Below are 13,581 nucleotides of genomic sequence, written 5' to 3' on the forward strand. Positions count from 1 at the left end.
TTAATAATAAGTAACTATTATCGTTATATCATTTACATAGGTACCTAGTTTTCTACCCTTTCATCTATTGCAATACCCATTCAATAAATATTCTACCTACATAATTTTCTAATTATCATTATTATAAAATCAAAAATTTTTTTTAATACATGTTTTTTGTTTTAAATTTTCATATAAATATCATATATACAATATGGTATCCTTGCTGTAATAATGCCATGATCGCGTCATTATTAAAAATATCAAGCTGAGTTTTCTAAAACTCCATGGTGTTTGTATATGTTATGTCGTATTTTCTACATATTACTATTATGTAGTTATAATACGTATACTCCAGGAGCCATAGTATATGGCTCGGATGCGCAGAATTTAATTATCGAAAGTACTTGGCTCTTAATTGATACCATTATTGTTATAAACAAATATACGCCAGTTATATTCTACTATTAGAATCGCAAAATGCGATTTTGGTATCTATAGGTGTTCATAAAATCACCTAATTAGTCCATTTCCGGTTGTCTGTCCGTAAACAAATATCAAGCTTAAATACTTTATAGCTTGCTTAGGACGTAAAAAGTGAGGTCGAGTTCGTAAATGAGCAACATAGCTCAATTGGGTCATGGGTCCGTAAGACCCATCTTGTAAGCCGTTAGAGATAGAACAAAAGTTTAAATGTAGAAGATGTTCCTTATAAGAAAATAAGCAACTTTTGTTTGAAATATTTTTTTGCAAAAATCACTGTTTTCCCACGAAGACGCTAATTAGGTGCAAATTTTACAGTATATATTTATTATATGAGAATATCTGTTATGAATGTGTGGCTATCTATGAGTGTATATCTTTCTTTACCTGCTTGACATCAAAAATTAAACGATTACGTCATCAACACTGTCTATACATGATATTTCAACAATTAACTCAGTCAATTATTTTTTTTCACTTGTTTAATATGTTATTTGGATGCGGGTGTAGGAAACTACGTTTTACAAGAAAAAAAATTATGCTACCTGCGTAATACTTCCGATTCACACTATTTTTTTCATTTTTTTTTTTAAATTTTTATAAGGCTCTCTAGTTGAAGCTACCTACAAATTTTCATTTCCCTATCTTCTATATTTTTTGAGAAAATGGACTCCAAAGTTTTGCCCTAATTTACGCCCTCGCTAGAAAACAATGATGTTGACGAAAAATTGTTTCAAACAAAAGTTGTTTATTTTTTTAAAAGAAACATTTTTACCTTTAAACATTTATTCTCTAACGGTTTATTCTCTAATATCTCTAAAAAAAATGCACGGATTACATATAGAATTATACGTAATCCGTCCATTTTTTGTGACACTGTAATCAGTAGATAATATACGTACTATTAAAATAAGATATTTTTTACAATTAAAAATTAAGGCTTTTGAATGCTATCATCTCTAAATACTTTACGGAACTTTGTCAAGAGATGTTAAAAAATTATTTTAAGATTTTGGCAAGGTCAAAAATTTTATTAATTATAATTGCATTTCAGCCTTTCAAAATTGCGATTATTGACTTTTACTCACAAAAACATTATACAGTTTATAACTACGAAACATACCTTTATGAAAAATAACATGATATCTTCTTTTACATTAAAAGAGCCAAAGAGTCTTAAAAACTGTTTTTCCATACAATAAAATTTCCGTTGTCCATAAATCTTAACAAACATCATCGAAAATTGAACTCATCGCATAAAAATACATAAAAAATACTTGCGTGGAGCTGCATGGATATGTAGGTATTGGCTACGGAAAGTGGCTGGGCTCCTCAACTACTATCGTATTTGTGTTTTCGTCATTTATTTTACTTATTAATTTTATATTAAAATTATTATGTGATTAATGTAAATTAAAATGTTTTACATTTTATTATATCGTAATATTATTTAATAAAACATTAATGAATTTAGACTAAAAGAACACTATAGATATCCAGCTTCAGTGATGTATTAACAGTGGGTGTAACCCATGCCCTGGCCCAGCTGCGACCCAAGAAGAGCATCACTTTTATAAAATTTGAGCTTCAAGAATTTCGTCTAGATATTACGTTGCCTGATTTTGCCATATTACGCATAAAAATCTAAATTTAAACTTGATACCATGACAAAATTTGAAAGTGAAATTAAAATTGAGTAAAAACGAAGAATTTATAAGAATTCAAAGATTGTTGCCGATCTTCCTTAAGTACAGTAATATATGTTACAAATAAAGGAAAATTAAAAAAGTTTTGCTAAAAATCACATAGAATGTGTTTTATAAGAGTCAAATATCGTTTGTAGGACATGAGTTAGTGGTGCAAATGTTAATTCAATGAAACAATTAATGTTAAAGTTGACTTACAAAATTAATAAATAGGCAACTTGAATTACATATTGATATACGTTATACATGAATAACAGTTTTCGATTATTTGACACTTAATTATGAACACTTAACATTGACGTCATATACGTTGCCTATTTACTAATTTTTTAAGTGAACTTTAACATTGATCGTTTCATTGAAGTAAAAATTTATTGTTTATTAACAAAAAGAAACATTTGCACAACTAACTCATGCCTTACTAATGATATTTCCTGCCTTACTATTCACCTTCGTAAAGGGAGGAGAAATTCACGCACCTCTGTAAATTTCATTCCGATCATTTCGTCATTGCAATGTCATCCTCAGGTCATTCGTCCTTGGATATTCTTGGATAATATATTCTCAAACTTGACCTTGCGTTTGCCATATGACTAAAAGAAATAACCAAAAAACTCACAAACTCGTGCTAGCTCGATCCCATGGAAGGTATGATCAACCCGTAGAATGCACGTCTTTTAACCAAAGGGTTAGTACAAGAGCCAAAACACCCTTAAACTCGTAAAAAGCCTTTTAACTTTTTAATATTGAAAATTATATAGTCAATCAAATGTATAACTGTATCCATTTTTCGGATTTCTGTGTAGGTGATATAGAATTGCACACCGGAGGATGGATTAGATATGTTTCTTAAGACCTATAACGTGTATAAAAAATGTTTTAAAAGCCTTTTTTTAGTAACAGCACTTCAAAAAGTAAAAACTCAAATTTATATTATACAAATGAGTTTAGATATTTAGCAGAAAATTTACATTTTATCCATTATACACTACGTTGAAATTTTTATATAAAGGTATGAAACAGAAGATATTTTTCTCATCGGGAAACCTTAAAATGTAAAGAAAACAATACCTCTATATATAAATGCTGCGTTGTTTTGTGCATTGAAAGAAAACAATTGAAAAACCGTTCTTGAAAATATGTATAAAAAAAGAGCTATGATTTAATCAAAATTCTAATTTTATTTCGAATTTTGCATTTGTATGATTCTTCCAGATGTAAAAATGATAGTATACCCATAATAACTTTTTCCATCTTTATACATAGAAATAGTATTATATAGCCGAGTCAATGAATGTTTTTCCTCGAAAGTCCTCTATTTAAAATCAGAAACCTTTCTGAGGGGGAAATAATTATTTACATTCTTTAAACAATATTTATGTAACTTATTTACCCAAATCAGTTTTGCGTGATTTTATACAATTTTCGTCCGCTGTAACACGCATTAGATTGTAAGCTGATTATCATGCTGACATAATCAGCTAGGCAATTCATTTCCTGATTTTCATAACTGATAATTAGCAAAGATATTGCTTAAGAATAACACGCATACCAAAAAAATACCACCAAATTGAGAAATAGTTTTTTGAATTTTTTCCATAGTTAAATATTGAAATAAATATGCATCAAGTAATTTAAAGTAATAGGTGCTCAGAATTGGCAAAACCTCAATATGAAAAAGTCAAAAATTTCTTCTTTTACTGATCTCTGGCGAATTTAAGTTGGTATCGGGTGTCGGGACAGACTACACGCACCTGGTAGTCTCAAATCTGGAAAGATGGTGACCCTACAACTTCAATAGCACAAATGAGATTCAAATGCATTTATCGCCCGAACTGTAGGTCACCACTTCAGGAAGCATTTCTCGAATCGTTGTCATAGGCCATTTCAGAGAATATAAATTAGTTTTTCTTATAACAATATTTCATTAAAGTTAATACAAATATTTATTGTAAGTTTTCATTCGTCATAGAAATAATACATCGTAGGTATTTGAATTGTCGATATGACTGTGAGCAGTATGGTAAGAAATTCAAAACATAATATGATATAACTGTATAATGTATGATAATTACATTGTTTTCTATAAGAATATTGTGGAATGTATTCATCCTATTGATTAGATGTTAAATGTATTGACACCAGACACCATCGAAGTATTTCATCGCTTTCATCAGTTGACTGCTAACAATATAGGTTCGAAGCCCATGATGATGTGTAAATATTATCCTGACTAATGGAAGATTGATAGAGTTGAAATAAACAGTGGTGGTCCTAGGGTTAGTCAAGTGGTACTCTTGAACCGCGCGTCGTCATTAAAAGGGTCTGAATTATTCAATTTTTAATTATAAACATTAGTTTTTTTATTGTTTCGTTAGCAATTACAGCGCCCATCCGTTTATGCATCAAGACGGTAATAAGCTTTATTACAAACAAGGCATTGTATATTGTGTAACAATGCCACAAAGAATTTACGCACTAGCATAAGAACTGGCTCAGACAATTTTCCTCTATTTTTTCACTTCCATGCCGGCTGGCAGCAATCTAAAGTGAGCTTGTAGAACTACTATACATTATGCAATTTTTTAACAGTGAGTCAATTCACAGCAATTCTAACTTTAGCAATAACTAAACTGTTTGAGGCGCAATATTTAAAATTATTATCATGATATAACTGTCGAAAGGCTTGAAAAATTTCTGCATTTACAACCCATTTTCAACCTTTTCGACAGCTGCACACTTCCATCAGTTACGTATTGTGTTATCATTGACTAGCGATTTTAACAGAAATGCTACGGTGTGGCTATGCGACTCACTAATAACAAATTTTTTTCATAAAACTAAAACAACTAAAAATGTGAAAAATAATTGAAAATCTAACTGGTAGATAGGTATGAAGGTAGATTACATTTTGTTGATCAAAATGATTGCTAAGAAAAACAAGAGGCTCGCAAATTATAAAATTATTTAACAAGAGGCTCACACGAACTACATATACGATAGACAAAAACTAATAATCGAAACATAAAAATCGAAAAACTCGATTTCCATAAATTTGAAACTCAAAAAAGTGTTTTTCTTATTATAGACGAATCATATTTGACAAAAAAGTGTAAAATGAAGAATTTTTATGTACCTCAACCCATCGGATCAATTTTTTTTTTTAATTTTGGGAAGGTCCATATATGAAAATCTAGATCAAAATTGTTACCGCTAGAAAGTATGGCCATTGCTATGGGCCAAAAAATTCAATTATTAGAATCCATTTGGTGATTTTTGAAAATTTTAAAATCTTAAAATATTTAACAAAATGGGCCAGAAACTTATACTTGTGGGGTTTTAGGGATTGCTGATCACTATTCCAAAGTTAGAATGGGGATAATTTCCCCCCTTCTGGAGTTATTCGCCCCCTCTTGTCCAAAGCAGCAGCATTCTGTAAATATTCGACAATATGGGCCAAAAAAGTATACTCGGGGGTTTTTGGGATCACTGATCACAATTCCGAAGTCAGAATGGGAATCACCCCCTCTCCTTTTGATATTCCCCCTTTGCTGGCCCAACTCAGTAATATTCTTTCAATATTCAACAAAATGGACAAAACAAGTACTCGGGGTTTTTAGGGTCACTGGTTACTTTTCTGAAATCGGAATTCTGATATTCCCCTCCTGAGGCAATTTGCTTCCGTTGGTCCAAAACGTCAACATTCTGTAAATGTTCGACAATCGAAATTCTAACTTCGAAATCGTGAACAGTGACCCCAAAAACCCCTGAGTATACGTTTCTGGTCCATTTTGTTGAATATTTTCAACGTTTTAAAATTTTCAAAAATCACCTCAGAAATGGATTCTAATAATTAGCCTATTTGGCCCATAGAAATGGCCTAACTTTTTAGCGGCAAAAAGTTAGATGTAGATTTTGATATATGCACCTTCCTGAATATTTAAAAAAAATATGGGCCCGATAGGTTGAGGTACAAAAAAATTCTCTTTGAAATGCTAAAATGACACGACTAGTCGACTATTACCTACCAAACTTATCTAGATTAAATAATTCTCCAAAAATTAGTACCTAGAAATATGATATTTTCAATTAATTATGAGCTTACGGTCTAGTATACATGTGCTATGCTAGTACGAAGTATATTTGCTATTCACTTTACAAAAAAGAGCATAACTACTAATTTCTTATTGAAATACAAATAAATTTTATGTAATATTCTTAAAGGGTATATAATTACAAATAAATGTTTTCAACAGTTACAATTTGTGCTATAATTTTAAATCAAAAAATTAGTTAGGGGAAGGTAGCTCAAAACGATTAAGGTAAGCGCAGAGAGAAAAAACTGTAATACTGATTTTATACCGTAGGTTGATTTACTTTATAACATAGAATATTCATCGCAATCTTGTTTGAGACATTGTAGACCGCAAGTACGTTTTTATCAATTTTCGTTTAGAAAAACTGCGTTCACCACTTGCATCAGTCACTGGTATTGTTAACAGAACACGCAGGGGATATCTAAATGTTGGGATATAACTTTTGAAGATTGTATTTTTTAATAAAGTTTCCAAAAGGGGTCAGGTAGGGTCAGCTACCCTTCTCTAGAAATTCTCGAAATGATCCAAAGTCTACTCATTTGATTAAAAAATTTAATATTCTACTGAATTCAAAATTTCATTTCAAACTTTCATTTTCGTTGATAAAATCTGCATATATAACCAAATGCCACTGTAAAAATAAGTTCGCGACCTAAAAGCTGTGAGTGTGAAAATATTAATATGTAAATAGAATGATATAATTGAAGTTCTAGAGTGTTATTTTGTAGTATAAAAACAGTCGGTTCGTCCGTCACTGTAATCGGAATACACGGCTATTGGAGGCCGTTTTGCATAAGATAATGAAGAAATATTTGTAAATAAATGTAATCTTTCTCAAAAAATTATTAGTGTTGCTTTATCTAAATTCCAAAAAATCATCAATAATCAACTAAGCAAAATATATCTACCATCTAACATGAACAAGTGAAATTTACAAAATTTAAAAAACCTCCGATAAATTTTTCGGCAACGGAACCCTAAACTCACATTTGAAACATATCTGAGAACACTCATCATTCTCCATTCTCCATTAAATTATCTTTCAAACTAGGTTGCATAACAACAGCAGACAAACGTCGTTAATTTTCCCGTTATCCATTTTGTCCATGTTTTTATTAAGTAAAAATATCTTCAAAATGACAGATGAAGCAGGCAAAGTGTTTATGAAATTTCAAACTTATATTAAACTAAAATAGCTACAACATTCTCCATTAAATTATCTTTCAAACTAGGTTGCATAACAACAGCAGACAAACGTCGTTAATTTTCCCGTTATCCATTTTGTCCATGTTTTTATTAAGTAAAAATATCTTCAAAATGACAGATGAAGCAGGCAAAGTGTTTATGAAATTTCAAACTTATATTAAACTAAAATAAAACGATGTTACAAATAATACGACAATTGCTTTTTGAACATAATTTTTTTTTTTTTTTTGTAAAAATTGAAAGATCACATACATAGCAAAACTTTTTTTTCATAATAATTTTAAAGTTGCAGAGAGTTTTAAAAGATCTTTTCAAAAGAGAAACGCAAACGCCCGAAGAAAAAAATGGTCATAAAAGATCGTGTGACGCCATAATAATATTAATTCATAATTGTGTATACAGTTACTATCCAATTAACATTATTACGTCACAATGGTGTTTTACAACTTATTTTTTCAGGCGTTTTCGTTTCTCTTTTGAAAAGTTCTTTTATAACTGTCTGGACTTTAAAATTATCATGAAAACATAAAAACAGTTTTGTTAAACTAATATGCGATCTTTCAATTTAAAAAAAAAAAAAAAAAAATCAATAATCCAATTATAACGATTTTAAAATATTTATGAAACACCTTCTAAATATCTTGAAATTTGTTAGTATAACTGGAAACAAACTTTTATTTAAAACTTTATAAAGTTTTAAATAAAAAAGTAAATATTAATTTTAAATAAAGTTTTTTTAAAAACATTAACTTACTAGTGAATGTTAAAATGTTTTGTTTTGAAGTGAAAAATTTCAATCAGGAATTTGAGAGACGATTTGTAAATTAACATAATTACTTATTTAAATTTGTTAGAAAATAATATTAAATTTTGAATGTAAGCCATATATGCAATACTTAGAATTATATGTCCATCCATAAGAGGAGGAAATAGTTTAAGTTATCAACTTCACTTTTAAGTGAAAATTCTTCATCTGACGAGATAAACAAAATTTAGTCCGATTCCCTATAATATTAATAAAGTAGTGTGTATCGTTACCATGGAAAAGTCTGAATTAAAACATATTTGACATAAAAAAAATAATTTGACATAAATTAATGAAACTTTTTGTAAAATACCTAATTTTGATAAAAACAACTGTTTGAGAGAAGATGATTGTTGATAATTGTGAAATCTTAATTGAAAAAGCCAGTACCAATTATGTTAATGAACGCCAGAAGATCCGATCAATTACTAATTGTATGATCATTGATCATTTTCTTGAATTAACTGCAAATTATTTGAGGAGAAACTTTCCAATTTAAACTAAGCGCTTTCGGTAGAGGAGATTCTAATAGTAAACATCGAGTTTTTAATTTTCAATATTACAAAATTGAAGAAAGCTTATCTGGCTTACAGTGGGACAATATAAGTTACCATTATGGACCATTATGGGACAATATAAGTACGAGTTATGTAGAACTTACAATCTGTGCATTGTTGATAAATCGGATTTAGGATACTCCCACATAACAGACACAATAATTTGATATGTAGACAAAACAAGTTGCAGATAGAAAACTCAAATATTTTCTGTGGCGTCCTATTGTATATTAATTATTCTTAATTTTCTTTTTTTTATAGTTTTTTTTCATAATATGCGAATAAATCTATCAAATATCAAATTTGTAATTTTATTTTTTCTAAAATACTAATATGCACAGCACATGCGCAAATCATAAAGGGTGGTATAGATTTGGTTATTAGTTTCCCTAATAATTAAAATGGCATATAGTTGTCATTTTCAAATAAATTTTAAATAATAAGTAAATAATTCAGGTAATATTTTAAATTTACAGTTTTGTTTAACTTCTTGAATATCCTCCAAAATTATGATAATCTTGTTCGGTTTGTCATTGGACGATATTTTAATACAGTATTTAATAAAATATATATAACCTATTTATTAAAAATTTGTAAAGTACTTTATTATTGTTATTGTAATTAGGTTTTGTAAATTTGGAAACAATTATGGAAGACGAACCGATACAAGCAACCAATGATGATGCAAGTGAGTGTAAACGTTGTGCCGTACAATTGGGGTATTGGCAGGATAATTACATTACGTTATTTATTAAACCAACCGAAAGACGAACACCCGAAATTAATAGAGGGTATTATGCCCGCGTAAAAGGTGTTGAAATGTTTATTGAAAAATTTTTAAAAAAAGCCGGTGATCAAGCACAAATTATCAATCTTGGATGTGGTTTTGATACATTGTATTGGCGACTTAAAGATGCTGATATTAATGTTGCAAATTATGTAGAATTAGATTTTCCAAATGTTACAGGACGTAAATGTTATGCTATTAAACGTCATAAACAATTACTGGAGAGAATACATGATCCAGACAGCGAAATACGTTTAAGTTCAACTGATTTACACGCTGGAAATTATCACTTAATTGGAGTAGATTTACGTAACTTAAAAGAATTCGAATCGAAAATCATTCAAGCAGAAATTAACTACACTTTACCCACATTATTCATTGCTGAGTGTGTTTTAGTTTACATAGAGTCAGAATGCGTACATAAATTACTGAGCTGGATCGGAACAAAATTCCAATCTTCAGTGTTTGTAAACTACGAAATGGTAAACTTACATGATATTTTTGGAAATATTATGTTGGAAAACCTAAAAGCTCGTGGTTGTAATTTAGCTGGCATTGATGCTTGTAAAAATTTAGAAACGCAACAAGAACGATTTAAAAAAGCTGGATGGGATGGTGCCACGGCATGGGATATGATTAAAATTTACCATGCTTTACCATCAACCGATCGGCATCGTGTGGAAAAAATTGAATTTTTGGATGAACAAGAAGTGATTGTGCAGCTATTTCAGCATTATTGTATATGTGTAGCTTGGAATGGTACTGAATTTGCTGACTTAGATATAACATAGTAATTTAAAACAACAAAATTGGGAATTTTATTGTAATTGTGTTATTATTGTCAATAATATTCGTTAATAAGTGATTGTCGTACTAAAAAAAAATATATCAAATATATGGAAAATTATATTTGTCGCTGTGATTATTTTCTTAAATGTATTATAAATTAACTATGAAATAAATAAAAATTTACTTTTTAACCACCTTTAATTTTGGCTTATTTTTACAGATACCTTTATACTTTGGCTTATTATATATTTTTAATAGGTGCTGCTACTTATTTACTCGAATATCATACATAATATTCATGTTTTTGATATCATATTCAATTATAATTGATAATTATCAATACAAGTGAAAAACTATCCATAATGGCATAATTTTATTCTTCCCTAAACAAGTATTAAGATTAAAACAAGTGAAAACAAACAATTGACTGAGTTAATTGTTGAAATACCATGTATAGGCAGTGACAGTAACTCTGTCACATTTCACATACATACATATCTGACATATTTAACTGATATTCTCATATAATGCGCAAGTGTTGATGCGCACTCGTTTGTTTTTTTGACGTCACGTAAATAACAAAAGATACTCACTTTGATATTTATACATACTATAAAATTTGTACCTAATAAATGCCCTCGTGGGTAAACAGTGATGTTAACAAAAAAATGTTTCAAACAAAAGTTGTTTATTTTTTGGTAAGGAACATTTTTTACATTTAAACTTTTATTCTATCTCTAACGGTTTACAAGATGGGTACTACGGACCCATGACCCAATTGACCCATGTTGCTCATTTACGAACTTGACCTCACTTTTTACGTCCTAAACACGCTGTAAAAATTTCAGCTTGATATCTCTTTTCGTTTTTGAGTAATCGTGACCACAGACGGACGGACGGACGGCCGGACGGACGGACGGACAACCGGAAATGGATTAATTAGGTGATTTTATGAACACCTATACCAATTTTTTTTTTGTAGCATCAATATTTTTAGGCGTTACAAACTTGGGACTAAACTTATAATACTATGTATATTTCATATATACATGGTATAATGAGTATAAGTAGTTTCGGAAAGTAAGACCATTTTTCATAAAGATCTACTTTTTATGGTAATAATTAGGAAGAAATTTAATCTGAAGTTATACAAAGTGAATAAATATAAAACTTACCTTTGAAATTTTCTTTACTTCTTAGTTTACATAGTGCAGTTTTTAAGTATCTCCTAATATAACCTTAGGGCCATTTATTAATTGGGTAAGGATGATTTTGCCGATTTTTTAGGGGCATGTAGATACTATAATCCCCACCCCCTTAAATAATTACCACATATAATAAAACAAGTGAAAATAAACAATTGACTGAGTTAATTGTTGAAATATCCAGTATAGGAAGTGTGGAATGTCAATGCTTGCGTTATTTTTAATAAATTAGATAAGTTTAAAATCCAACACAATCATGACGGTCTTTCTGCCGCCGCTTGTTCTCGGTCGCCATTTCGAGAATCTTTCACAAGATCACAATTTGAAGCTACTTGCTAATAATTTTTCATAAGGAACATTATTCACATTTAAACTTTTGTTCTATCTTTAACGATTTGCAAGATGGGTCCTACGGAACTCAAACTATAAAATAAAAACAAAGTGGACATTTTTTAGACTATCTATATCACCTCGTCGTTTACAGCCATAGAAAAAATTATTAATTCAAAAAAACAGAAAAATATTATTTTTACTCAATCACAGAATGTTTTTGATTCTTACACTCTACTTACCGTTAAATCGTTAATGATTACCTACATTTACATTTTATTACATTTTTTGTATAAAATAAAACTTTTACTTTCATCTTACTATAATAAAGATGGGTGCGAGCTCGAAAAATTTCGTTTAAAATATATATTTTTATTTACATCGTTATTGGTGGCCATGAAGTTCGACAATGTTGGCTTGAATAAAACATTTAAAATTGTATTGAATACAATAATTAAAATAAGATAAATTTAAAATTGGCTTATTAATATTTTTTTCGGATGTAAACTCAAAAAAAGTTAGGTCTGTCTCTGTATAAAAATTTTTAACATTTCTAAGACGCGACCAGGTCGTTTAAGGAAGTAAAATAAAAAAAATCTATATAATTTAACTATATTTAAAAGTATATAATTTACAAGTTATTAATTTTATTAAGAAAATGTCTAAAGCAGAGCCAAATGTAAATATAATATTTTTGGTATTTAAATCTTATTAGAAAACGTATTAGTTAACAAAAATTATCATACACGCTAAAAATAATTATCAAAATATAATGTGTCATAATTTTAAAAATAACTTTTTGTCATAGTTTTAAATATAAAAAAGTGCCTCAAATTAATATTATTTTATTGTTATGTATTTATTTTCATAATTTTGGCACCTTAGTTCTAATTAGTTTTGCTTAATGATGATGACAAAATATAATAAATAGATTATTATATATATTATTGCACAATATCTCATTTTTAGTTACGAAAACTTTTTACGTCGTTTTTACACAAATTAAGTTTATCGTCATCATTAATGAACACTTAAATTTTTGTTTTTTTAATAATACTACATTAGTTTAATTTTTTAACAAATAGGCATAATGGCACTAGAGTAACATAATTTATTGAAGTACACTTTAATTAATTATTTATCGGTAATTTGTTAGTTAACTTTGAATACGATACTGTTTGGGGTCTGTAGGTCTAAAATCCATTTATTGCTAGTTATTTATTTTTAGTATGTTATTGGGAAATTTAATAAAATACAAATTTCTATGCAATAAATTTATCTCATTTTATGTTATTTAAAAGTTAGAAAAATATAATTGCGACACTCACTTTGTAACAGGTTAGTTTCTTTTTTTATAAGTTAGATTAGACATTACATTCTTATTTTAAGAGCTCTCTAATTAAGGGTGGTTGGGTCAGGTATTTCGTAAGGGGTTAAAATAAATGAATATCAAATTTATTCAGTTTACGAAAAATTGTTCCGAATAAAAGAGGCTAGTTTAAAGTTTTGCTATATCTATGATAAGAAATGAAAACTAGGAGTGAAAATAGAATTTTTGTAAATCGGAGAAATGTATCCCATCACATATTCGCAGGCATTGAATTTATGAATAAAGAAATTACGATTTTTAGAAGTCG

General features: G+C 28.9%; 1 protein-coding gene across 1 annotated transcript; it reads left to right on the plus strand.

The window, feature by feature from the left end:
• Window positions 1-9,173: 9,173 nt before the first annotated feature.
• Window positions 9,174-10,557, plus strand: LOC123305137 (leucine carboxyl methyltransferase 1). Its single transcript, XM_044886764.1, has 2 exons — window positions 9,174-9,289; window positions 9,459-10,557. The coding sequence occupies exon 2, from the start codon at window positions 9,482-9,484 to the stop codon at window positions 10,409-10,411; it is 930 nt and encodes a 309-aa protein (XP_044742699.1). The 5' UTR covers window positions 9,174-9,289; window positions 9,459-9,481; the 3' UTR covers window positions 10,412-10,557.
• The last annotated feature ends 3,024 nt before the right edge of the window (window positions 10,558-13,581 follow it).

This window comes from Chrysoperla carnea, chromosome 1 (genome assembly GCF_905475395.1).
Source record: "Chrysoperla carnea chromosome 1, inChrCarn1.1, whole genome shotgun sequence".
Lineage (NCBI taxonomy): Eukaryota > Metazoa > Arthropoda > Insecta > Neuroptera > Chrysopidae > Chrysoperla > Chrysoperla carnea.